Below are 25,638 nucleotides of genomic sequence, written 5' to 3'. Positions count from 1 at the left end.
GAACATAAGATCCAAGAGACTTCATGTTCTCTAGCCTGTATCACATGGCATCGGATCAATGAAGCTGAACCCAGTGTTTTTAATTAATCCCATCTCTCCAAGATTTGATCTCAAAGTTTCAACTTCTCCAAACTTCCCAACCGATGCATAAGCATTAGAAAGAAGCACTACATGCCCAGAATCATTTGAATCCATCTGAAACACCTTCTCTGCAGCAGCTTCCACAAGATTGACATCACTGTGGAGATGAGACCCTGCCAGTAAAGCCTTCCAAACATTTGCACTAACTTCCTCTGACATTGAGCTCACTAACTTCTTGGCATCTGCCAAGCGACCGGCACGTGCAAGCATGTCCACCACACAACCACAATGCTCTCCTCTTGGATCAATCTTCTTCTCCTTAACCATCCTTTCAAAAATGATCAAGCCATCGTCCACCAAACCGGAGTGGCTACAGGCAGTCAACACATTTAGATACGTAACACTATCTGACACTTCACCACACTGCTCCATATCATGAAAGAGAGCAAGTGCTGCTTCTCCTTTGCCATTAATCCCATAGGATGATATCATAGCATTCCATGAGACTGTATTCCGAGAAAACATCTCATCAAACACTCTGTGCCCGAGTTCTACATAACCACATTTTCCATATACTGCCACCAAACTATTCTGAACTGGCTGGTACTGAAACAAGCCTGATTTTAAACTGTATGCATGGAGCTGCCTAGATAGCTCGAAACTAGCTAGCTCACTGCAAGCCATTAGCAAATTGACTATTGTTACTGAATCGAGTTTTAAATTATCATCTTTTCTCATTTTGTTGAGCAGTTGCAGCCCTTCGATTGGTTGCCCATTCTGGACATAACCTGAGATGATTGCAGTCCAAGATACCAAGCTCTTGTCCGCTATATGATCAAATGACATCCTAGCAGACTCCATATCCCCACACTTGGAATACATTGTGATCAGAGAATTTTTGACAGGGAGCTCCAGCTCAAATCCACTGACAACAATTTGGTTATGAACTGACCTCCCCCTCTTTAAATCTCCCAAACATGCACAGGCAGTGATCACATTAATCATAGCGACCATGTCAGGATCAATGCCCTCAGATCTCATTTGAATAAACAGATTTAGAGCTTCAGCTGCGCATTCAAGCTCTAACAGAAGGTCCATCATGCCTGTCCAAGTAATGACATCCCTGATAGCCATCTTTCTGAAGAAAGCTTTAGCAATCTCTAAGTTTCCAAAACTCAAGTACATATCAAACACTGAATTCATCACTGCAACATCTAAATCCATGCCAACCTTAACAACATAACCATGCATGTTCTCACATAGTCGAAATGAGCCATAACCAATACAACTCTGAACAACACTCACCATGGTCAGAGAATTAGGTCCCAAACCAAATTGCCAGAGTTGTTTAAAGAGCAATAGAGCTTCTTCAAACAGTTCATTACGCACAAATCCAGCAATCATCGCATTGCAGGTGACTAAATTGGGCTCGACCATTTCCTCAAGCAAAATGTAAGACTTCATTGGACTTCTACATTTAGCATAGCAATCTAACAAAGCTGTCCTCACAAAAGGATTGCCTTCTAACCCACTTTTAACTATCCTTCCATGAACAGACTCTCCAATTTTTGAAACCCCCAAGCCTGCCGAGCTGACCAGCAGTCCGACGATTGTGAAAGAATTTGCAGAAATGCCCCACTCCTGCATCTGAGAAAATAATCGAAGAGACTCAGCAAAGAATCCGTTGCTTGCGTACCCATAAATCATCGTCGAAAAGGAAACCACGTTCTTCTCAGGCATTTCATCAAACAGCTTTCTTGCAACGTCGATCCGCCCCGCTCTACAGTACCCGTGGATGAGTTTCGAGAAGAAGGCTAGGTCGGGTTTCCGGCCGGAAGCGAGGAGGAGAGCGTGGGTCCTTTGCAAGGACCGGAGGTGGATGAAGGGGTCGCCGGAATGCGAGGAAGAGAAGGTGTTTGTGAGATGGAGGAGAAAAAGGCATGGATCAAAGAAGGCTATCAGAGGCCCTTTGGCCCGTGAGGTGCATGGAATATGGTGTTTGAACCGATGGAGCATTGAAGAAGGCGGCTTACCATCGAGAAGATCTAACGCACCAGTTCAAGCCTCTGGTCAGTTAACAAGACTAGATTCTCCAGCTAATTATTCTTGCACCATGCTTACCCACGCATAGATTTGGGCCCCAATTGCCTTTTGGGCTTTGTCATACCTGTTGACAGGGCTTTTTGTATCTCTATTACAGCATCTTTCAAGTTTTTCCATGTATGATGCATGAATCTTGTTGAGGTGCCAGGCTTGAGTCTAAATTTAGAATTTTCTCTAAGAAAGCATGGATTTCCCATCCTCAGCTGCATGTTAGCAGCACATATGGTTTGCGAGGTGTTTCAGGTATAAGATGGATGTAATGGTGCATGTATGCAAAGGGCAATTTGCCTAGAATTATTAACACGTTGGTTTAAGGGATTTAAGGCGATTAAACCTATGAAGGAGAGTGATTGTGTAACCATTCTTTGGAATTATGATATTTAAATTTAATATAATTAATAAATTATAAAGAGATTTTATGGAATGATTTCTTCATCGGGGCATGAAAACTGGAAACAGAGATTCTATTGTAGTCAATGAACACCGGGGGATTGTCATCAAATTTCACTTCCATTACTTAATATAATGATCAGAATACTGTTCTAGCGTCATTATATGGAAACAAAAAGTCCGAGTCTTTATATAAACAACAATCTCAAGATGACTTATTATAAAATTTGTCTCCCATGATATATATATTGACCACAAAATAATTCTGCTACCATTATATGGAGATCTGAATATGGAGAACGGAAAGATGATTAGCACCAAGTACCATAACTGTCAAAGAAGTGAAGGACCGGATCGGCACTAAAGATGAACGGTTATCAGATCGATTATAATATCATATATCAACAGTGAGGTGTAACTCTAAAAAAAAAACTTTTTGGCCAATCAAATATCTATTGCTATTTTTATCTTTATATCTATTCTCTAATTTGCCTTTACTTTTACCTGCTTTAATAATTTTAGTTTATCCATAGATCTTGGAATAGAATGGTAGCCCTGTCGATAACTTATCTCCTCTTTGAAGCATGCACTATCATGTTAGTGAAAGTCCATGAAAATAGGATCCGTGCTATCGAATCCTTAATGCTAGCATATTTCTTATGACCAATGCCCATGGTACACCCGTGCGCTTGCACAAGTATACTAGGAATACGCATGTCGTTCTTTCCCTCAACGGAGAATCGGAAGCCCACCTCATTTATAATTAGAAGTCTCGATTACTTTGTATTTATTCCTAATCAACATTTAGCGACACCTTGTGTTGGGATATACCGACCGACGACTCCGACGGACGACTTCGACTGACAACCGATGGATGACTCCGATCGATGACCGACGGACGACTCCGACGGACGACCCCGACCGACGACCGACGGACGACCCCGATGGACGACTCCGACGGACGATCCCGACCGACAACCGACGGGCGACTCCGACGGACCGATCCCGACGGACGACCCTGACCGACCGACGGACGACTCCGACGGACCGATCCCGACGGACGACTCCGACGGACGACCACGACCGACGACCGACTCCGACGGATCGACGACCGATGGATGACTCCGACGGACGACCCCGATCGACGACCGACGGACGACCCCGACGGACGACTCCGACGGACGACCCCGACGGACGACTCCGACGGACGACCCTGACCGACCGACGGACGACCCCGACCGACGACCGACTGGCGACTCCGACAGACCGATCCCGACGAACGACCCTGACGGACGACCGACGGACGACTCCGACGGACGACCCCGACGGACGACTCCGACCGACGACCCCGACAGACGGCTGCCGATAATATCCGACCGACGGACGACCCCGACCGACGACCCATGCTGTTCCCGACCGACCGAGCGGCCGAATCCATATTACCGACTCACTGTCGGGGGTGGCAGCCGACGTCCGACTTAAGCAAGACACCAGACCAGTCGACGGTGCCGCCGGATCATCACCCGACGTCCCGGCAGCCGAATACCGATGTATGATCGGCCAGCCCTCCCAAATGCCGTACGATCGCTATGGACTGCTGTCCTGTCAAGGACGTGCTGTGTGACCATCCTGAAATATTGTCCTGCCAAGGACATGGGTTGATTCTGACGACCCGCGGCGACTCTGACAGCTTTCAGTGATTTGACAACTCCGCCCATTGTCTGCGCCATTAATGACGGTGCCATGCCGCGCTCTACTATAAAACGGAGAAGGCAACAGTACTGGAGGAGGTCCATTCGAAACTCCTGAACCCCTCCTCTCTAGCTCTCGCTCTCTCTGGTTGAGCTCCTTATTTTCTTTTCACTGTTGCCTAGTTTCCTTTCTGACTTGATCGTCGAAGGGTCTCCGTCGGAGTCACCTTCAATCAGTGTGAATTTTTTTTTGCAGACATTCGTTCTTGATGATCAGACGATGAGAGGATTAGCCGCAACACATTTGCAAGCAAAGATTTTAATTATCTCGGTGCTTTCTGGAAAATTGAACTCTCTAAAATTAGTTTACATTTTCCAAAGGGGCGATAGCTGTCGTTCTAATCTGAAATTGACTCTGGAATAACAGTTCAATTGTTTTAGTAGTCATCACAGGTGATGTAACGGACGAAAAGAAAATAGTAATCCAATAATTGTATTATTTTTTGAGCTTATTTTATGGTTAATTATATGAAAGATTCCCAGCTGATATAATAACAACAGCTAGTAGCGACAAAGAGGTGAGCCGCACGAGGCCGTTGACGACCAAAGCAAAGGGGAAGGGCACTCCTTGAAAAAGAGGAAGAGCACCCCCCCAGCTTGAACTCCATGGGAGCATAAATTAGCAAAAAAGATGGAGCTCTCCCTTCTTCTCCTGATCTCCTCCATACTCCTCCTGTCCTTCTTTTACCGCACCTTTCTCTTCTTCAAACGAGCCCCCCTCTTAAAGCCCACCAAATCCACGGTCCTCGAAGGATACCCAATCATCGGAAACCTCCCCCTTTTCATCAAGAATAGGAGACGTATTCTCGACTGGGTGGCGGAGCTCATCCCCACGTCCCCCACCGGCACCGTCACCGTCGCCCCCATAGTCTTCACCGCCAACCCCTCCAACGTCGAACACCTGGCACGCACCAACTTCGACAACTACCCCAAGGCCGACGACGTCGTGGCCACCCTCCACGACTTTTTCGGCCGCGGCATCCTGATCGCCAACGGCGAAGAGTGGCGCTTCCAGCGCAAGGCCGCCAGCTTCGAGTTCAACACCAAGTCCCTCCGCGCCTTCGTCCTCGACAAAGTCCGCCACGAGACCGTCCACAGGCTGATCCCTCTGCTGAAGAGAGCCGGCCGGAGCGGCGAGGTGTTGGACCTGCAGGACGTGCTCGAGCGCTTCGCGTTCGATAACATCTGTAGCCTGGTGTTCGGCGAGGACCCGAAATGCCTCTCTAGAGAAAGCGAGGAGGGGGAGAAATTCTACCATGTGTTCCATGAGGCCTCAGAGCTTATTGTCCAGAGGGCGATGCGACCCTTCTCGCTGATATGGAAGCTCGGCAAGTGGCTCGACATCGGATCGGAGAAGCGGCTGAGGAAATCGCTAGAAATCGTTCACGGATTTGTCGATAAATTCATCAGATCGAGAAGGGAACAGATTAGAGGCGGCGGTGACTTCTTGTCTCGGTTCGCAGCGGACGGAACCCGCTCGGACGAGTTTATCCGGGATATCCTCATAAGCTTCGTGCTCGCGGGGCGGGATACCACGCCAACGGCCCTCACCTGGTTCTTTTGGGTCCTTTCTTCGAAGCCGGAAGTCGTGGAGAAGATACGCGAAGAGATCAAATCCATCCGATCACGGCACGGGAATTATGATAGCGAGGTGCTGACGCTGGACCAGCTGAGGGAGATGGGATATCTCCATGCGGCGGTGTCGGAGTCGCTGAGATTGTATCCGCCGGTGCCGCTGCTACTAAGGAAGAGCAAGGGGGAGGACGAGCTGCCGGACGGGACGCGGGTAGGGAAGGGGTGGACGGTGATGTATAGCCCGTACGCGATGGGGAGAGCGGAGGGGATATGGGGGCAGGACTGCGGGGAGTTCCGACCGGAGCGGTGGATGGAGGATGAGGTATTCCAGCCTACGAGCCCGTTCCGGTACACGGTGTTCCACGCGGGGCCGAGGATGTGTTTGGGGAAGGATATGGCGTATATCCAGATGAAGGCGGTGGCGGCGAGTATTTTGGAAGCGTTTGAGGTGGAGGTGGTGGAGAAGAGGGGGAAATACCAGCTTTCCATGACGATGAGGATGGAGGGTGGGCTGCCTGTGAGGATCCAGGAGAGGAGTATTTGATATCCAGGAGGGGAGTAATAAAACAATTTCGCGAGAGGAGGATTGCATAGCCAATGTGTTGATCCGTACCAGGCTTCCTCTTCAATGTGTATTGATAAAGGAGCTACCGTGAAATTATAATGGCTATTAGACACATTAATAAAGGTTTAGCTTGGGAAATAAGTGTTTGGTTGTATATTATTTTCATAAATTTTATTATATGATATATTTAACAATTCTAGAAGGCTTTGAAAATTTTTAACCTTGATAACTAGAAGCTTTTGCTCCAAGGTAATATGTTGAATTATTTGAACTTAGCCAACAAAAAAAAGAATCTCTATGTGCATTCCACATTTTCATAGTGGATGGAAAGATTTTAAGTTAATAATGCTCTTATCTCCTCGTATCTGGGGAACCCACTGTAAATACTCTCGATAATCCTTGTAACCCCACTATAATAATACTCTCGATCCGGATCTTAATAGCGACAGAATCGGATCGGGACACTAAGTTGACGAGGCCGCTGGAGAGGTCAGCATGTCTACTGTCTGGATCGAATAGGTCGGCTTAAAAATTGTTGCACATCTTCGAGATGAAAAAGCTAGATGTAGAAAGCTATGCCTGAATGGTGACATCAGGTTTCCACGTGAAACAACACACACACACAAAAAAAAGCGCCTGCTTATCGAAGAGTATACGGTGGAAAATCCTCCATTGCCTAAACCAGATTTAACTCCCGGAGCACATCGGAGTGCTGTGAGAATAGTAAAATCTAATATATATATATATATATATATATATATATATATATATATATATATATATAGAAAGTGAAAAAAAATAGAATGATCCAATAAACTATCCGTGTCAACGGTAATTTTTCATTCATAAATGTCATATGGATCAAAACTAATTTTTCATATGCTACGTATCATGACTCTTCTATCTAATCATTCTTTCAGTATTAAATGCAAATATTATGTTGTTAATTGATAGCGTTGAAATTCACTTATGTCTATTTAATTAGATGATTAAAATCTGCTATTATTGATCTTTAGAATATAAATGGACATATTCTTACCGTTCATCCAGAATATTTTTTAATAAATTATTTTTTATCACATAACCAGTGATATGATTTTATAATCCACATGCAACGTGTGTTCGATAAAAAACTAGTGATAGTATAGAAGGAGCCAAAGAGCACTTAGAGAAGTCTAAAGCACTTATCTAGAGGATCCTCCAGATGTGGTTTATATAGATGAAGACAGGCACTCGTTGCCAAGCAAATCAGATTGGTGCACTGGCCATTTTTGATAATGGATCCCACATCACGTTCTGAGCAGCTCGCCCATGCATCTCATTGGTATGGATCATTCATATATCGCATGGTTGAAGAAATTGTTCACGATTATAGTCGAGCTATTACTAGCTAGCGAGAGAGATTAAATTCAAAAGACTTTCCACATGCCTTTGGGTCAGCCACATAATGGGCTTTTTATTGGTCCGTGTATGACTATGTTGTTGATCAGTTTGCCATGTCAGTTATGATTGGTTTTGGTTTATGGCTTGAATATAATGAATGACCCAAAATTTTCATATTTAGTGTAGTAAGAAGAATACATAAATATGAAATGGACAACTAAGAGACTAGTCATCACATTTTATATCTATGGTTCAAAGAGTGGCCACAGAATGCTTTTGTGGCTGAAATTTTAATTCAAAAATGATCCACTTATTAATAACATGTGTCTAGATGAGCACTATAAAAAGATGTGATCGAACCAAAGAGCAAGTGCAAATTGATTTAAGGATTTATTGCAGCTGGGATGATATAAAAAATTTTGTGTTATGCCATTTCCATGGTGTTTGATTTTCTCACCACTATCTCTTTGATCCTCCACCATCCTCACTGGTATGGTATGAAATCATCCTATTGATCATGAATGGACATGTGGCAAGAAAAGATTTGAATTTAAAATTTGATTCTTAGCAAGATCCAAACAAAAAAAAGATGACAGTAGATTTAAATCTAGATAAAGAAGGAGATTACAAAAATCCCTTATTCTCCATCTCCAAATCATGATAGATTTGTGCTTTCTCATCTATATAAACAAGGTCAAGGAGATCCAAAGGGATATGTTCTAAAAAAAAAAAAATTTCATAGCCCAAGATCTCATAGTGAGAGGCTCTCAAGCCTTCATCCATCATTCTGCTTCATTTTTGCATATTAGTAGATCCATGAGATGTCGAGACCAAGGTGATTCCAAAGATCAAGCTTCCAAGCCAAAGGTCAAAACTGAGATTTGATGCCCAAGGCCAAGCTACCGAAATAGAGGCCGAGCCACCAGGTCCAAGACTAAGGTGAAGGTTGAGTTCCCAAGGTCAAAAGGCCAAGCTCCATAGGCTGAGATCCAAAAACTAAGCCCCCAAAGGCAAAGCTCCTAAAGATCAGATCCAGATTGGCTAGGTGTCGACCATCTCTATATCAGCCAGGTGCCGACCATCTTTGAATCGGTCAGACATTAATCAGATCCAGATCGATCATCTTCAAATTGGTCAAATGCCAACCAAATCCAAACCGACCATTTCTAGATCAGTCAGACACCGATCAAATCCGATTATCTCTAGATCGATCAGACACCGACCAAATCTGACCATCTTTAGATCAATCCAGATGCCAACTAGAACAGGATAATATTTTACACTACTCTAGCTCTCTATTATATTCTCTATTTACTGTTGTTCATTCAAAATCTAATTTGACTTAGGCATTGGAAGATCCGATCGGAGCTAATCCGATGAGCTTTTCTCTTTTTTGTCGTGTGTGCAGATCCATAGCACTCCAAGGATGATCAATGCTTCATCTTCTATCACCATAAGTCGAGCAGATTGATCAACACCTTTCAAGTTATTCTAGTTGGGTCGGATTTTGATAGTTACAGATTGACACCATGTATGGGAATACAAGAACGTATCCCACCTTATTTCTTTGCTGGATCTGAGCATCTTTGATAATGATTTCATTGCCAACATATCCTCAAGCATGTTAGTGGTTGACCCCTCTTCTACGACCATCCTCGAGCACTACAATAAAAAAAAAGCATGATGGATCTCTCTTTGTTCAAGTACGAGAAGAGCACAACGGACCTTTTCTTGTTTGAGTATGAGGAGAGCATGACAGATCCTTCCTTATTCGAGCACGAGGAGAGCGAGATAAGCCAATCTCATCTGAGCATGAGGTTGGACATGTCTGACCTTGGCCACTTGGGGTACCCTTGAGTGGCATCCCCAAGCTCCTCACGTGAGTGCAAGTCGAGCCAAAGATGAGCCAATCTTATCTGAGCACGAGGTTGGACATGCTCGATCTAGGCCACTTGGGATACCCTCAAGTGGGATTCCCAAACTCCTCGTATGAGTGCGAGTCGAGCCAAAGACAAGCCAACCTCATCTGAGCGCGAGGTCAGAGATGCCTAGCATAGGCCACTTACGATACCTCTGAGTGCGATCCTTAAGCTCATCTTCTGAGTGTGAGTTAAGCTGAAAATGAGCCGACCTCATCTGAGTGTGAGGTTAGAGATCCCTGACCTTGGCCACTCGGGATATAGATCTCAAGCCCCTTGTCCAAGTGTGAGTCAAGCCAACCTCATCCAAATGCGAGGTCGGAGATACCTGATCTAGTCTACTTGGAATACCCACGAGTGGGATCCCGAAGCTCCTCGTCCGAGTGCGAGTTGAGCCAAAGATGAGCCGACCTTGTTAGAGCGCGAGGTTGGAGATGTCTGACTTGGGCCACCTGGGATACCGTCAAGTCGGATCTCCAAGCTCCTTGTCTGAGTGTGAGTGGAGCCGAAGACAAGTTGATCTCGTTTGAGTGTGAGGCCGAAGATGCCCAACCTGGGCCACTTGAGATACCCCAAGAGAGATCCCTAAACTCCTTGCTTGAGTGTAAGTTGAATCAAAGATGGGCTGATCTCGTTTGAGTGTGAGGATGGTGGATCCCAACTTGGGCCAATCGAGATATCCCCAAGAGGGATCCCTAAGCTCTTTTTCCAAGTACGAGTTGAGCCAAAGACAGGCTGGCTCCTTTGAGCACGAGGTCGGTCAAGCCCAATCTGGGCCACTTGGGGTAACCCAAGAAAGATCCAAGGGGTCCCTATGGTGAGGTGCGAATCAAACCTAAGCACTCCTCATTCGAGTACGAGTTTAGCACAGCTTCTCATATGAGTGTGAGTTGAGCATAGGCCGACCTTGACTAGTTAGAGGGGATAACCCAAAAAGAGACTCTGAAGCTCCTCGCATGAAATATGAGTCGAATTGAAGACAAAACGCTCCTTGTCCGAGTATGAGCTGAGCGTAGGATGACCTTGGCCAGTTGAAGGGGTATCCTAGAGAGGGTCTCCAGGAATCCTTGCATAAGATGCAAGTTGAACCAAAGATGAAGCACTCTTCATTGAGTATGAGCTAAGTACAGGCTGACCTTAGCCCGTTGGAGAAGATAATCCAAAGAGAGATCTTGATGCTCTTCATGCTAGATGCAAGTCGAGCTGATGTGCTCCTCATATGTGATATGATCTGAGCGGAGGCCGACCCTAGCCAAATAGAGTGGATAAACCAGAGAGGGACCCTAATGCTCCTCATGCTAGATGAGAGTCGAGCCACCGTTGATGCACTCCTAATATGTGATACGATCTAAGTGGAGGCCGACTTTGACCAGATGGAGGGGATAACTCGAAGAGGGATCCTGATGCTTCTCGCACCAGACATGAATCGAGTTGAAGCTCGATCCTCATTCTAGAGACAAGTCAAGTTGAAGCCACTCCTGATATTAGATACGAGTCGAGTCAAAGCCTCCTCATATTGAATGCGAGTTGAGTCATAGCCCATCAAGTTGGAGCCCGCTCCATATATCAGAAGCAAGGAAGATAGAATCCGAACTTTGGCCGCTCAAGAAAGAGACACATTAAACACTAACTAGCAAGTGGAGAGCAAAAGTTTGAGCATACCACAATTACTTTCAAGTTTGAGCTTACTCTTAGAAGCATCTCACATCACACAACCACATCTGCATCTAAACTCCAACAAGTCAATGCTCAATTTTTTCAAGCACGTGATCATATGCCACACCAATATCACCATATCCCAAACTGACAACCACCATCCCCGGGTGTGATTAGCAATCAATCCACTTGAGGAGAGGTCGAGGACGACAACATGGTGGTGTGCTTTACTTCACAGTGCTGGGGTTGCAGCTGCCACCGATGGGGCAGATATTTATTCCTTGAGTAGAAGTACTACCAGAGGTTGATGCAAGAAGAGGCTATCAACAATAATGAAGAGATCAATCTCTCCCATCCGAACGTGGTAGAGAAGCCTTAGAACAACGGCATGTGGGGCCTTAACTTTCACACCCCGAGTGCCATCTCCTTGACAAGCTTAAAGCTCACAAAAAGTATCTTGACCACCCGGAGAAGTTTATCGAGCCTAAATTTGAGCTCTATGAAGAGATTGAGCGATCCTCATCGATGACCCTGAGCTCTATCTAGATTTCATCACTCTCGACATCATCCCCTCCATCGTCAATCTCCTCAACCATGACAATACAACACCACCATCGATGTCATCGGCCCCCTTAAGGACCTCACAAAGAGTAGGCCCTTGAGAACAACAACGAGTCCGCTCGCATCCTAATCGATACCCTCTATTGGGATGACACCCTCGATTAGAACCCTGAGCATCTCTCTGATAGGGCCACCACTATCTATAACGTCCTTGCCACCATCAAGAGTATGATTGAGGTCAAGTCTATGATCATCGAGCTCGATGGTGCACTTGGTAACTTGAATGAAGGCGATGGGGTGATAGAAGTTGTGATGGGCTTCACACCTCAGATCCTAAATGGATTGGATCCATGTCACATGTGAATCATATATTCTCATTCTGATGGATAGTTTTAATTGGACAAGATACGGCTTTCTTCACTCGCTTAGAGCACCTTCACAAGGCTATTCATCACATTTGACCTCAAATGCAGGCATTACAAAAGAAACAAGGTACGAGTACCAATGCAATTACTTTCAATAATGATCATGAAACAGGTCAATAGGCAATCAAACTACTTCCTTTGTTTGAGCCGAAGAAAATGACTTAGGCTTAAAAGTAGGAGGCATATGATATGGCACGAAATCAACCCATTAATCGTTAATGAACGTGTTGGCAAAAAAAATTTGAATTCAAAATTTGACTTCTTGACGGGATCCAAACAAGGAAGAAGATCCCAGGATATTAGAATCTAGATAAGAAAGGAGGTTACAAGAATCTCTAAATCTCTACCTCCAATCATGATGGATCCGTACTTCCTTGTTTGTATAAATAGGATCAAAAAGATCTTAGGAGAGGCTCTGAAAGAAAAAAAACTCTCATAGTCCAAAATCTCATGATGAAAGGCTCTCAAGCTCTCATTCATCATTCTACTCTATTTTCGTAGGCTAACAGATCCATGAGATGTCGAGATCGAGATGATGCCAGAGGTTGAGCTGCCAAGTCTAAAGCCAAAATTGAGGTGATATCTAAGGCCAAGCTACCAAGCTCGAGGTTGAGCCACCAAGTATGAGACTGAGATGAATGTCGAGCTCTCAAAGGTCGAACACCTAGAGGTCGAGATCCAAAAAGTTGAGCCTCAAAAGACAAGTTCCTAAAGATTAGATTCAGATCGACAATCTCCAAATCGATCAGGAATTGATCAGATGCATGCCAACCACCTCTAAATCAAGTAGGCACTGATTAGATATAGACCAACCATCTATAAATTGATCAGAGATTGATCAAATCTAACTATCTCCAAATCGATCAGACATCAATCAGATCCAACTATCTTCAGATCGGTCAAATACCAATTAGCTCCAAATCGATCAGGCATCGATAAAATTCGATCATCTCTAGATCGATTTAGATACCAATCAAAATAAGATAATATTTTATATTATTTTAATTTTTTATTATATTTTTTATTGATCATTATTCTTCTGAAATTCGATCTAATTTATCCTCCGACCGTATTTATACTTTTTATCATGTATGCAGGTCCCCAATCCTTAGAAAAAAAACAGTACTCCTTCCGTTCATCACCGTGAGTTGAACGGATACATCAATATCTCCGGGCCGGCAGAATTTTGGCAGCAATGCTCACCATCCATCAATCACGTCTCATGCGGTCACATCACAGTTTCCGTCTGTTTACGTTCTCTAGAAGCAGTCCTGTCACGAACCATCTCCCTTCGTGGCTGGTGACCACTACAGGAAACTCAAATCACAATTGCGAGCAAATGGAGCTTCGGCACAATTATTTGCTGCTCCGGATAAGATTTATCGCTAGTCCGCTTTTGGTAGAGAAGTCTTTCATGTATGTTCCTTGAAATATTAAAAAAACAACCTCTGAGTTGACTTCTTGGTCCAATAAGTTTGTTGTCATTTGAATTGATTACATTAATATCCGAGAGAATCCAACGACCTATCTTTGCAAGTCCATAACTATTTGTCATCTAATTGCACTTCTTTGAATAATCAGCTCCTCTTTCTTTGTTTTACAGGAATAAAATAAATTATAATTTTTAAATAGCTATTATTTCCACTCGAAAAAAATTCATGATCAGCTACCATAAATGATAACATAAAATAATTTAAAAATAATGATCACTTGCCTATATTTTAATTAATCTTGTAAAAGATATAATGATTGAGAATTTCACCCACAAAAATTAAACAAAAAATATTATCTTAACTTCTTAGTCTTGTATTAGCATTCAAAATTCCTTCAACAAACAGCAAATATTATACCTTCTATTTTAATTCTAGTACCTTTGCCAGGCTATGCACTATTTATATATGAATATCTACACAAACATATTTTTAATTCTACATGGATCACGTACTAGATAAATCTTGGGTATACATTTAAAATTAAAAAATTTAAATAATATTTTTTAATTAATTTTTTTAAATAAAAATTTTAATTATTATAAATGATATAAAAATGAATTTGATTCATAATTCATGTTTGATTTTGTGGTACCATGAATTTTGTGATTGAATTTCACTGGATTTATATTTTTGAGTTTAAATGAACTTGGGATAACATCTGATTATCATGTATGTTGTCGGAGTTAATTTAATTTAGATGACATATTTTTGAATGAAGTCCTCATAAATTACATGGATAGCCATCTTAGGTGAGGCACCAGATCATTATAGGGGAAAGGAAAAAAAAAAAAAAGCCGAGGACAGTCTAAAAAGATATTATGTATGTGAGATTCAATGACGGTGGTAACTTGGCTCCAGGAGATTCGACTCCATGTAGCTAAATGATTTCATCTGTTGCTGGTCATTTTTATGGAGTTCAGACTGATATTTTGTTTAAAAAATATTTTTTTGATCTTATGGATCGTATTTATATTAATATTATATATATTTTTTTAAAAAAAACCCACCTAACATAAAAATAGAATTCGAATCTACAAACCTTTCTTCGAGAAACTCCACAGGCTAACAACAATCTATGGTGACAAGAACCAAGTTCGCCGTTGACGGGGTCAAGCTAGTAGAGCTCTCCTCTGTCTGAGCTACAAATAACTCCGAGCGAGAGAGAGAGGGAAGAGTTCAAAGAAATAGACGAAGAAAAGATGGAGCTCTCCTCTCTTCTCCTGCCCTCCATCCTCCTCTTCTCCTTCCTCTGCTCTGCCCTTATTCTCTTCTTCAAACAAGACCCACCCCAAAAGCCCACCAAATCCACGATCCTCAAAGGCTACCCCATCATCGGAAATCTGCCCCTTTTCATCAAGAACTATCAGCGAATCGTCTACTGGGTGGCGGAGCTCACCTCCACCTCCCCCACCGGCACCGTCACCGTCGATCCCTTCGTCTTCACCGCCAACCCCTCCAACGTCGAACACCTGACCCGCACTAACTTCCACAACTATCCCAAGGGCGACAGCATCTCGGCCACCTTCCACGACTTCCTCGGCCGCGGCATCCTGAACGTCAACGGCGAAGACTGGCTCATCCAGCGCAAGGCCGCCAGCTTCGATTTCAACACCAAGTCCCTCCGCGCCTTCGTCCACGACAAAGTCCGCCGCCAGACCTCCGACACACTGATCCCTTTGCTCCGCAGAGCCAGCCGAAGCGGCGAGGTTCTGGACCTCCAGGACGTGCTCGAGCGCTTCGCGTTCGGTAACATCTGTAAGCTGGTGCTGGACAGGGACCCCAAATGCCTCTCTAGAGGGAGCGAGGAGGGGGAGCAATTCTACCACGCGTTCCTCGAGACCTCGGTGCTCAGCGTCCAGAGGACGCTGACGCCGTTCTCGCTGATGTGGAAGCTCGGCAAGTGGCTCAACTTCGGACGCGAGAGGCGTCTGAGGAAATCGAGGGAAATCGTCCTCCAATTCGTCGAAAAATGCGTCAAGTCAAGGAGAGAGCAGAGTGGAGGCGGCGGGGGAAGCGACTTCCTGTCTCGGTTAGTGGCGGACCGATCCCACTCGGACGCGTTTATCCGGGATATCATGATAAGCTTCGTGATCGCCGGAGGGGACACCACGCCTTCGGCGCTCACTTGGTTCTTCTGGGTCCTTTCTTCGAATACCCAAGTGGCGGAGAAGATAAGAGAGGAGATCAAATTAGTCCGATCGCGGCACGGGGATTACGAGAGCGAGGTGCTGACGCTAGACGGGCTGAGGGAGATGAGATATCTCCACGCGGCGGTGTCGGAGTCGATGAGGCTCCACCCGCCGGCGCCGCTGCTGTCGAGGGAGTGCCAGGAGGAGGACGAGCTACCGGACGGGACGCGGGTGGGGAAGGGGTGGACGGTGATGTACAGCCCGTACGCGATGGGGAGGGCGGAGGGGATATGGGGGAAGGACTGCGGGGAGTTCCGGCCGGAGCGGTGGATGGAGGATGGGGTGTTCCAGCCGGCGAGCCCGTTCCGGTATTCGGTGTTCCATGCGGGGCCGAGGATGTGTCTGGGGAAGGATATGGCGTACATTCAGATAAAGGCGGTGGCGGCGAGTATTTTGGAGGCGTTTGATGTGGAGGTGGTGGAGGAGAGGGGGAAGCTCCAGCTTTCGACAACGATGAGGATGGCGGGCGGTCTGCCTGTGAGGGTCAGGGAAAGGAAATAGCGAGGGACCGAAAGGTGTTCGATCTTTTGTCGGCAGACGCCCTGCTGTCTGCCACAACTTGCTGAATAGACTCCGGTAATGGGAATATCTATTCTACTATTAAATTATAGTTCCGAGTGCTGCTGTATGTGAAGCTCCAGTTTGTTCCACCCTATACTTCTAATATTCTATGATACCTTCGGTATCATGTTATTCTCTGTGCTAGACCATAAGCACTTGCAAAGCTAGTGGTTTGTTCTAATTATTGATATGCATGCTTCTTGTCATAGTTTAATTGGAAACATGTCATTAATTATGAACTGTAGACATATATAGTCTTCTACCTCTTGGTTAGAAGGTATATAACCTTGGGTTTGCCGTACATTTTCAAATGCAGATATAAAAAGATTAATGTACTAGCTGTAGTTCCGACTTCTTTGTTTTTCAATTTTTCTTTTAATGTAGCTTAACTGTTAATATATGTAATGGTTAGAATATCACCCCCATTTCGTCACAGCGGCTAATGACATGCATGGCAAAAAAAATTGCTTACTCTAGAAGACTATTTTGGATTCTTTGAATTAGGTTTTCAACCTGGAAACCTCTATATAAATTTGTGATAGTTAACTCCTGGTACTTTTAACACTCGAGTCTTTTTGTTTGATATATCCAGATGGCAAAAACCTTACTTTCCATCTAGAAAGCAAACTTCTTGACACTAAGTTCTTGAATTTTAAAATGATTCTTGTATAAAAGGTCATCTGAATCAATGAGACTCCCATCTTTGCAAGGATCCGGAGGGAGCCAAATGCACCTAGTCCTCCCCTCACATGCTGAGAAGGTATTTTCATGCAATCAACCTTTATGAGACTCAGTTTTCTTTTTTGAAGGGTGTCCCATGCACTACGCTCCCAAAACCAGGGTTTGGATAAGGTTAGATATATGTGAACTCATTTTTCATATTTCAAATCCATGATGCTCAGATCACAATAGGGCAACTTTGCCTTACGCCAAGATCCATCCTCACCCAATTTTCTTTTATATGATTATTGTTTCAAGAGAGCAACATATTGTCTATTCCTACATCCTGAAATTCAAGGCAATCCAAATAAAATTTGGTTTTGCCTTCAGTTACTTCCTTTTCTTTTCTTTTTTGTGTATAGTTCCCTTTTTAAGGGAGAAGGGGGTCAGAAATTGTTGGAACTGCTATCGTCTGGGTATTCTTTTTGATTGAAGTATGGAACAGAGACAAATAAGAATACTGCTTAGGGCTGCTTGGTTCGTGGCTCGAACCAGAGTAGAAATCGAAATAGCTTGGAATCAGAAAAGCTAAATCTCCCAAAGCGATTGGTTCGTAATCAGAATCGAAATCGAAATTGAAATGAAAATTTGAATCCATAGAGGAGAGTAGAGATTGAGAAAATATTTGGTTGGAGAGAGTGGGGTCTGGAATCGAAATCGGAATGGATGACTCTCATTCCAACCGTTTAATTGGGAGGAGTCCCATTCCAATTCCAGGGTGAAATCGGAATGGCTCAATATATATAGAACTCCATCCCTACTCTCCTCTACGGATTCAAATTTTTATTCCAATTTCGATTTCGATTCCGATCACGAACCATATGCTTCGGAGGATTTGGCCATTCCGATTTCGATTTCAAGTCATTCCGATTCTTATTTTCATTCCGATTTTGATTACGAATCAAACATCCTCTGAGTTCTATGTAGATTTGACCATTTCTATTCCACTCCAGAATTGAAATCGGAATGGAACTCTTTCCAACCAAATGATTGGAATGGGAGTCATCCATTTCCATTCCGATTTCAGATTCCCACTCTCGCCAACCAAGTACTTTCTTTGTGCTTTCTGACTTCATAAAGGAGGTGCTTGGTTCGTGACTGAAATCGAAATCAGAATAAATTGGAATGAAAATCGAATTTGGAATGAAAATCGAAATGAAAATTGGAATAATCAAATCTATTAAAATATTTGGTTCACGATTGAAATTGAAATCAGAATGAAAATTTTAATCCATAAAAAAAAGTGAAGATTGAATTTTATATAGATTAAATTATTTTTATTTTATCTTAAAATTAAAATTAAAATAATTTTTTTTTTAACTAAATAATTGGAATGAAAGTCATCCATTCAAAATCACATTTTAAACCTCTATCCTTGCCAGCCAAGCACCTTCAAAATGCTAGTTGATGCACCTGGAAGTTGGCTGATTTTTTTTATTGTGTTGTAGATGTGTACCCTCCATCCCTCAAAAAATCTGAAAGGTAAGACAAGCTAAACAGTAAGCACAAACATAAAACTTTTGGTGCTCTTCGGACGTTCTCGATTGAAACAAAGCACTGTAAACATATCTCATTAATTTGGAATAAATAACATGACACGGGTTCTGGTATAACTATGCAAAGACGCAGACTTGGAACCATAACTTTTAGGACATTTTCTCGAACAAGAAGTATAAATGAATAGTATTAGTACTGTCTAATTAAGAATTTTTAAATGAACTAAACTGTTGATTGCACGAAGATTACGAGATAACATATTAGAGATTGACACTTCACAATAGAGATGGAGTTTTTTCGATAAAAAATCCATTAGAGGTCCTGAGAGTTATCCTTGGACTAATCGAAGTCAAGAAGGAGATGAGGAAGTAGCTTTGAAAAGGACAAAGAAGCCAGAGGGCAAAGTAGCTAATGTCATGCTTGAAGCAATATAAAAGGACGGAGAAAGCAAGGAATGCAAAAGGTTTCAAGGATGAACCAGGCATAAAATATTATGTATCTATACACTAGATTTTAGCAGGGTATAAAATGGCAAAATAAATGTTGAAAATTGGACGTTGCTGCCGAGCATGTTGTTACTAGAGATGAAGATTTAAGTGGTCGGACCGTTAAGGAAAGATAGACCCAAAAAAATCTCCTAGAATCTTGGATGGCTTCTTTTAATCACAGACATGTGAGTTAACGTTATGAAATTAACATTTGCAACCCACTACTCATGATCTTGTGATCATGGGCACTGATTCTCCACTTTCGTTACCAAATTTGAAGGTAATGTATGGCTACCCCTCTCTATATAAAAAGGAGTATAAAGGACTCTTAGATAGGTTTTTCCTCCAAGAGAACAAATCCATTCTCTCGCCCCCATTTTCTTTGCTCTACTATTCTCAAACTCTGATTAATTTAAACATTGGAGCATCTCCCACTGAAGAATCTCCAATGAGAGTGAACTTCTTTTCAGGTTATTTAAAGAGTCTTGGTCCTTGGATTGAAACCGACCTTTATATTGGAAGAACACTGACCATATCTACACACCTCAGACTGGAGTCCTGTAGCAACAGTTTAATGCTAGAGAAAGGGTCCATGCCCATTTGAAGAGAAAATAAAAAATGGTGAGGACAAGAGTGCACAACAATTTTACAACCTCATATCAATAGTCATCCTGTCACAGCCAAGGTGGCACCGCCTGATTGTCCGCCATGGTAAGACCTAAACAACCTTTGTAATGGTAGATCTAGAGCAATTTGATGCTTTGGTCCAACATGTCCAGGTATTAACCAGCGCTGTAGCGACGAAGTGGCAAATGGCCTCAAGAGCCCATTCATCAGACATCTCTTACTCGATACAGCTATTGGTCTCGCCCCAGGAGCTTGGAGCCCACCGCCTGACTCATTCTACTCTACTGCTTGATGATCTCCTTCCCATCAAAATCCATGGAAGGAAGAACGATGTCAGCATTCCCCTATATCCTCTAGTAGAGATTCAATCCCAAGCTACCTCCAAGTCCTGGGAAATCTCGTCGAGAGGACGATTTTGAACAAAAAGTTTGGGAGATTAAACATTGTCTTAGAGATGTGTAGAATAGAGACCACAGGAATGACAATGGCTTAGCTTCAACTCACGACCCATGCATTGTAGGCTTCAAACCTATCCTCATAGGCTAATGAGGAGCCTTCGGCAATCTCAGCCTCAAAATCAAAGGAGGCTTTGAACTCCTTCACAGCCTTAGATTTGGCCTCGGCAACTACCTTCAACTTCTCTACTTCAGCTCGGGCCTTGAGCGGTTCCTCTTTCTCCTTGGCGGTCTTGATTGCTGCCTCACCAAGCTCCAGCACCTCGAGCATGGCAAGCTTCTGTCAATGCATCTAGGTGGAGCCACACTCCACAGCGATGAAGTCTTCAAGGGCTCCGATCCTCTCCCAAGTTGTTAGGAGCTCGGATCTGGCTTGGTATCCTCACCCTCCCCACTTTCTTTGCCTTCTCAGTGTTCCGAATTTTCTCCTCAAGCGAGAGCTTCACTTGGTTGAACCCTACGAGACTTACTGAGGATAGTAATGTCATAGGCCAACTGCAGTAAAAAGAGATAAGTCAGAAATTTTGATCAAGCAATGAATAGGAATTTGAACAAAGATAAAGCTTATCCTAAGGAGACCAGCGTAAGAGGCACTCATCGTTTCGTACAAAGGATAAGCCTTCTTTTTCGTCCAATCGGATGGAAGCAGCATCATTTTTTTCAGCTATTGGGCGAGCTGATGATTAGGAAGAGCAAAGTCGCCACTTGGCACTCTCTTTGCTAAAGTAATGAATCCTTCCTTAGTCCCAGAGGAAGAGAGACCCATCTTGAATCTTGCCGATAGGGTTGTCTGTTGAAAAATATGTCCTAAAACCAATCATGTAATGATTATACTAATTATAAATATATATGAATTGATGAATAATAAAGATTATCTGATATTTTTCATCACAAGATTACATCTTCTAACGAACTCCTATATTGTGATGAAGTCCTTAGGACTACTTTGATTGATAAAGGAGGATTTATCATGTAGTCTTTATATTGGTTCGCGACCAAACGATACGCTATTAGTAGGATGATAGCAATATCAAGTGTAGGTCGTTGTGTGCCATATGCATTGGTTGTCCTTATAACCAAATGGTATGGAGATACTGATATGGCATGCAGGTGAAATGTAGGAGTACATCGTCACAGAACGTGACCAAATGCAGAGTACTCTATTGTCAAGGATAGCTCGTAAAGGGTATGGGTGTAAGTGTCCCTTCGACCTGAGATTACCATGGTGACTTACAAGCAACTCACTGTACTTTGGTGCCGGACTAACTGAGTTTTTAATTCAGTGATGAAAGATTTTTGGGTATAGTCAAGTACTTGTCAAGTCGGTGTGTGAGTCAAGATGGGATTGACCCCTCCGAATTAGTAGGAGTTATGCATCAGTGTATTTCAATTTAGCAAAATCTGGATCCGGATAATCCATGTGATGGATTTGAAAAAGATTAAAATATAATATAGATGACTTATCTAGGATTGACAGTTAAATCTTAGGTCATCCTCGAGCATTAGGATCAAAGGGATGAATTATACGGTAACCATACGTCAATAGGTTCTTGAATGTTACTTCACCTTCATTCGATCTATCCAGACGTCGAGTCATCATTGCTAGATGGTTACATCGATTGGTTTAAGAAGATGTTTCTATGCTACCGGCTTAGGTTCAAATCTATGGGGTCACACTCAAAAGAAGTTTCTGACTGATCATGTGGCTGATCAATGATTGAGAATCGTTCAAGGGCTTAATCGTCAATTCGATTGATGGTTAATCTTATGCAAAAGTTGCAATAAATTAATTCATTAAGTATTAGTGAATTAATGAAGGATTAATTTTTAATTGATCAAAGAGGATTAAATAAAATCTAATTGAATTAGATTCAATTAGGTTTGATCCGATTAGATGATAAGATTTCCTAATCGCTAAGGGAGAATTATCTCTGATTTGATCAGAACTTTGGTTCAATCAATTTCTAATTTGACTGAAATTTAATTAAAAATTTATGAACCTAATTAGATTGGATTTCATATATTTTATTTGGACTAAACCAGATGTAATTTTGTTTGGATTCAAATAAGAAAATTAAGAGTCCTTATTGGAATAGGACTCTTCTCCCTTGTGCCAACTCAGTTTGCACATCATATATCTCTACGCACAAAATTATTTTATGTGAGATTTTTTCACACCAAAGAGTCCTTTCTCTTTTTTATCTCACATCCAAATCTGATTTGATTTTGATAAAAGGAAGGTTCTGAAATTGGATTTCAAAATATTCCTTATCAAAAGAATCTATTTTCATCCAGATCAACCTCTCCATGCCAATAAATTTCTTTCTCCTTATATGTGCAACATTTTGAGGAGATTTTTAGTGTGAGATTAGAACTAATTTATCGTGAAAAAAATATGGAAAGAGATGTCTCATATTTTTTTGGTATATTTTGGGATGTAGAATTGTGAAGGGAGGCGGAATCCTGTAAGAGTCCAGGATCACTAGGACTCTTCACCCCATCTCTTTATATACCTATAAAAGGGGCTTTTATGGTTTCTTTTGTATGTGTAAGATACCAGAAGAGAGATCTTCATGTGAAAAAAGTTTGGGCATGGTTCATGATGTGAAAAATCAAGAGGAGGGTCCTCTTTCTTGGGGTGTACGCAAAAATTTGAATTTCAGATTTTTGATTCTAAGGGTTTGGGAAGAGAGAATAAATTAGAAAAAAAATATTTTTTTCTTTATCTTTCTTTCACCTCTTCATCTCCTCCAGAAGTTCATCTTCGACCTCTGAAAAGGTTCCAGAGATTTGAAGGAAAGATTTAAATCGATCAAGAAGAAGGTCTTCGTACGAGCTAGCATTCTCAAGAAAATCGATCAGATCGGAACTTCGAGTGAATTTTCTATAAAGGTCGGATGCGTGAGCGGCTATTAGCAACCAGCAAGGATCCTCTCTACCATATCTCTCAATAGTGAAGATCATCGATCTATACTCAGATATCGAGTTCTGAACTTAGATTAGAAGTAATGTGATTTACTACTCACATACATGCATGCTGATTTTATCTTTAATATCTTTCTGATTTTATATACAACATATCATATCATAGATCCTAGAGTAAGTTGATTTGATGATTAGATTATATGTATGTTAGATTAATTTGATTAATCTAATTATCTTCCACTATAATTTTTTCGAAAAAATTTCGAAATACATGTATGAAATCGCCTACGCATTCCAACAGTGGTATCAGTGCTTAGGTTCGTTATGACATGATTTATGTGCATTTTAAATCTAAATTTTAATTTTATTTAGATCTGATATATGATATTTTGATCTAAATTTAATTAATGGTTGATCGCACAAACTGACATAAGATTATCCTGCTGTAGGGTTTACTCCTTACAGTGAAAAGCTTATCCTAGTTTATACTGATTGTTGATAAAATCTGATTTTATATCATGCATGTGATGTTTATGATCTGATTTAGATGTGATCTAAAATTATAATCAGATATGATGTAATTTAGATTAGATCTAAATTCATGCATATATGATATGTGATTAGATTAGATGACCCAATTAGCAAGTACTTGGATTGGGTTGATCACCAGGCCGTCCGGTAATAGGAGCAAGAAGGGTTTAAAATTTTTTTCTTTTCATTCGATGGGGTGCTCTTATGACGTGTAGGGGTGCCATGTGATTAGATCCCATGAAAAAAAAAATGAAAGGAGAAAACTTATTTTCTTGCAAAATCCTAGATCTTGAAATCCTATGTGTTATTGTATGTGATACAAAGTTGCATGAAAAATAAGACATCTAATCTATATAATTAAAATTATTTTAATCATGATAAAATAAAATCTCAAATTATAAAAATTTTAGATATAATCTAAAAGTGTTATGATTGATTTTATTTTAGTGTTATGCAAGAATTTTCATATCTGAAACTTCTTGAATCATGCTCACACAATTACTGAGCTGATCCAATTTTGAACTGAGTTGACTCAGTCTCCTTGTGTAGCTGACTCAATGTTGATTGAGTCGATCTAGTTTCAGAATAAAAATTTTTTGCATAATATTTATTATAAATTATTTATAAAATAAAATATTAAAATTATTTTAAACTATAACCTAAATCCATGTTGATGTTGAACTTAATTAAGAATTAAGTGTAGAATTGATTAGATCTAGAATTGTGAATTAAAGATCTAACGTCATTCGCATCAAATATGGGGGCATGGGTTAGCTCAAATTATGTTCTTTTAATTGGGTTAGACTTGAGGTTAGAATCAAAGAGTTAGTGAACTAACTAGAGAAATTGATTAAATCTAACTAAATGTTAAATTAGATTAAATTAGAATTTCTCTAGAACCAATACAATAGTTGTAGATGGTCAAGTTCATGTCTTTGATTAGACCAAATGGATCTTGATTGTGGCTCAGTGGTTGAACCCGAATTATTAGGTTGATCAAATCAAAATTAATTAACCAATTGGTATCTAAGATAAGCTTGACATTTCGACCGATGGTTTTTAATTGGGAGTAGCTTACCTGACCATTTCGATGGTGTCTAAGGCAAACTTAGCAGACCCTCCCATCGATCTCACTTATCTGGCCTGTTTGGTGAATTATGTCTTGATTAGACCGTTAAGTGATTCGAGTTGATCCATGCTATTAAGGTTGATCAGTGTGACTGATCTAGGTACCATTTCAACTAGTATGACCCTGATCCAATTCAATAACTTAGTGAAGTCAGTGAAAAAATTATGGTATACTGGTGGATCTCTTCTCATCTCTTCTTGAAACTAATTATCAAATCTTCTAAATTATTAGGTCCATAAAATGAGCTAGTTATGGAGATAACTAGATCATAGTCTCACATTAAAATGAATGGTAATAGGTCCATTATTTCTGATTGACATTGCAGACGCCATCCGTCTGGTGTTCTCTTTGAATGATGAATTATCATTCATCATATGATGACTCTGTTATATTATCTGATGATGGTTGGATTGATCGAGCCATCCTCGGACCTGATTATTCATTAGTTAGAAACACTGAATAGGTTCATGTTAATGATTTGACCTAACTGAAACTTTCAGTGGAGGCCCATTGCCTACTTAAATAAAATCTGAGATAAAATTAATTACTAAAAATTATTTAGAAAAATAATTGATCGAGAACCTACCCATAGATGCATATGGGTTGATCGAGCC

General features: G+C 41.7%; 3 protein-coding genes across 3 annotated transcripts; 2 read left to right on the top strand and 1 right to left on the bottom strand.

Moving 5' to 3' along the window:
• Positions 1 to 30: 30 nt before the first annotated feature.
• LOC105055312 (pentatricopeptide repeat-containing protein DOT4, chloroplastic-like) lies at positions 31 to 2,097 on the bottom strand. The gene has a single exon (XM_010937086.4). It carries the CDS (start codon positions 2,095 to 2,097, stop codon positions 31 to 33), a length of 2,067 nt encoding a protein of 688 aa, XP_010935388.4.
• A 2,744-nt stretch (positions 2,098 to 4,841) lies between these two features.
• LOC105055080 (cytochrome P450 CYP94D108) lies at positions 4,842 to 6,668 on the top strand. Its single transcript, XM_010936792.4, has one exon. It carries the CDS (start codon positions 4,957 to 4,959, stop codon positions 6,442 to 6,444), a length of 1,488 nt encoding a protein of 495 aa, XP_010935094.1. The 5' UTR covers positions 4,842 to 4,956; the 3' UTR covers positions 6,445 to 6,668.
• Positions 6,669 to 14,937: 8,269 nt separating this feature from the next.
• Positions 14,938 to 16,866, top strand: LOC105055081 (cytochrome P450 CYP94D108). The gene has a single exon (XM_010936793.4). The coding sequence runs from the start codon at positions 15,102 to 15,104 to the stop codon at positions 16,590 to 16,592; it is 1,491 nt and encodes a 496-aa protein (XP_010935095.1). The 5' UTR covers positions 14,938 to 15,101; the 3' UTR covers positions 16,593 to 16,866.
• Positions 16,867 to 25,638: the final 8,772 nt, after the last annotated feature.

The sequence above is a fragment of the Elaeis guineensis genome, chromosome 12, assembly GCF_000442705.2.
Source record: "Elaeis guineensis isolate ETL-2024a chromosome 12, EG11, whole genome shotgun sequence".
NCBI lineage: Eukaryota > Viridiplantae > Streptophyta > Magnoliopsida > Arecales > Arecaceae > Elaeis > Elaeis guineensis.
This window is presented reverse-complemented; position numbering and strand designations above follow the sequence as displayed.

Bases quoted from the DNA above. Each gene is read 5' to 3' on its own strand.
- LOC105055312 (XM_010937086.4), bottom strand. From the start codon at position 2,097: ATGCTCCATCGGTTCAAACACCATATTCCATGCACCTCACGGGCCAAA.
- LOC105055080 (XM_010936792.4), top strand. From the start codon at position 4,957: ATGGAGCTCTCCCTTCTTCTCCTGATCTCCTCCATACTCCTCCTGTCC.
- LOC105055081 (XM_010936793.4), top strand. From the start codon at position 15,102: ATGGAGCTCTCCTCTCTTCTCCTGCCCTCCATCCTCCTCTTCTCCTTC.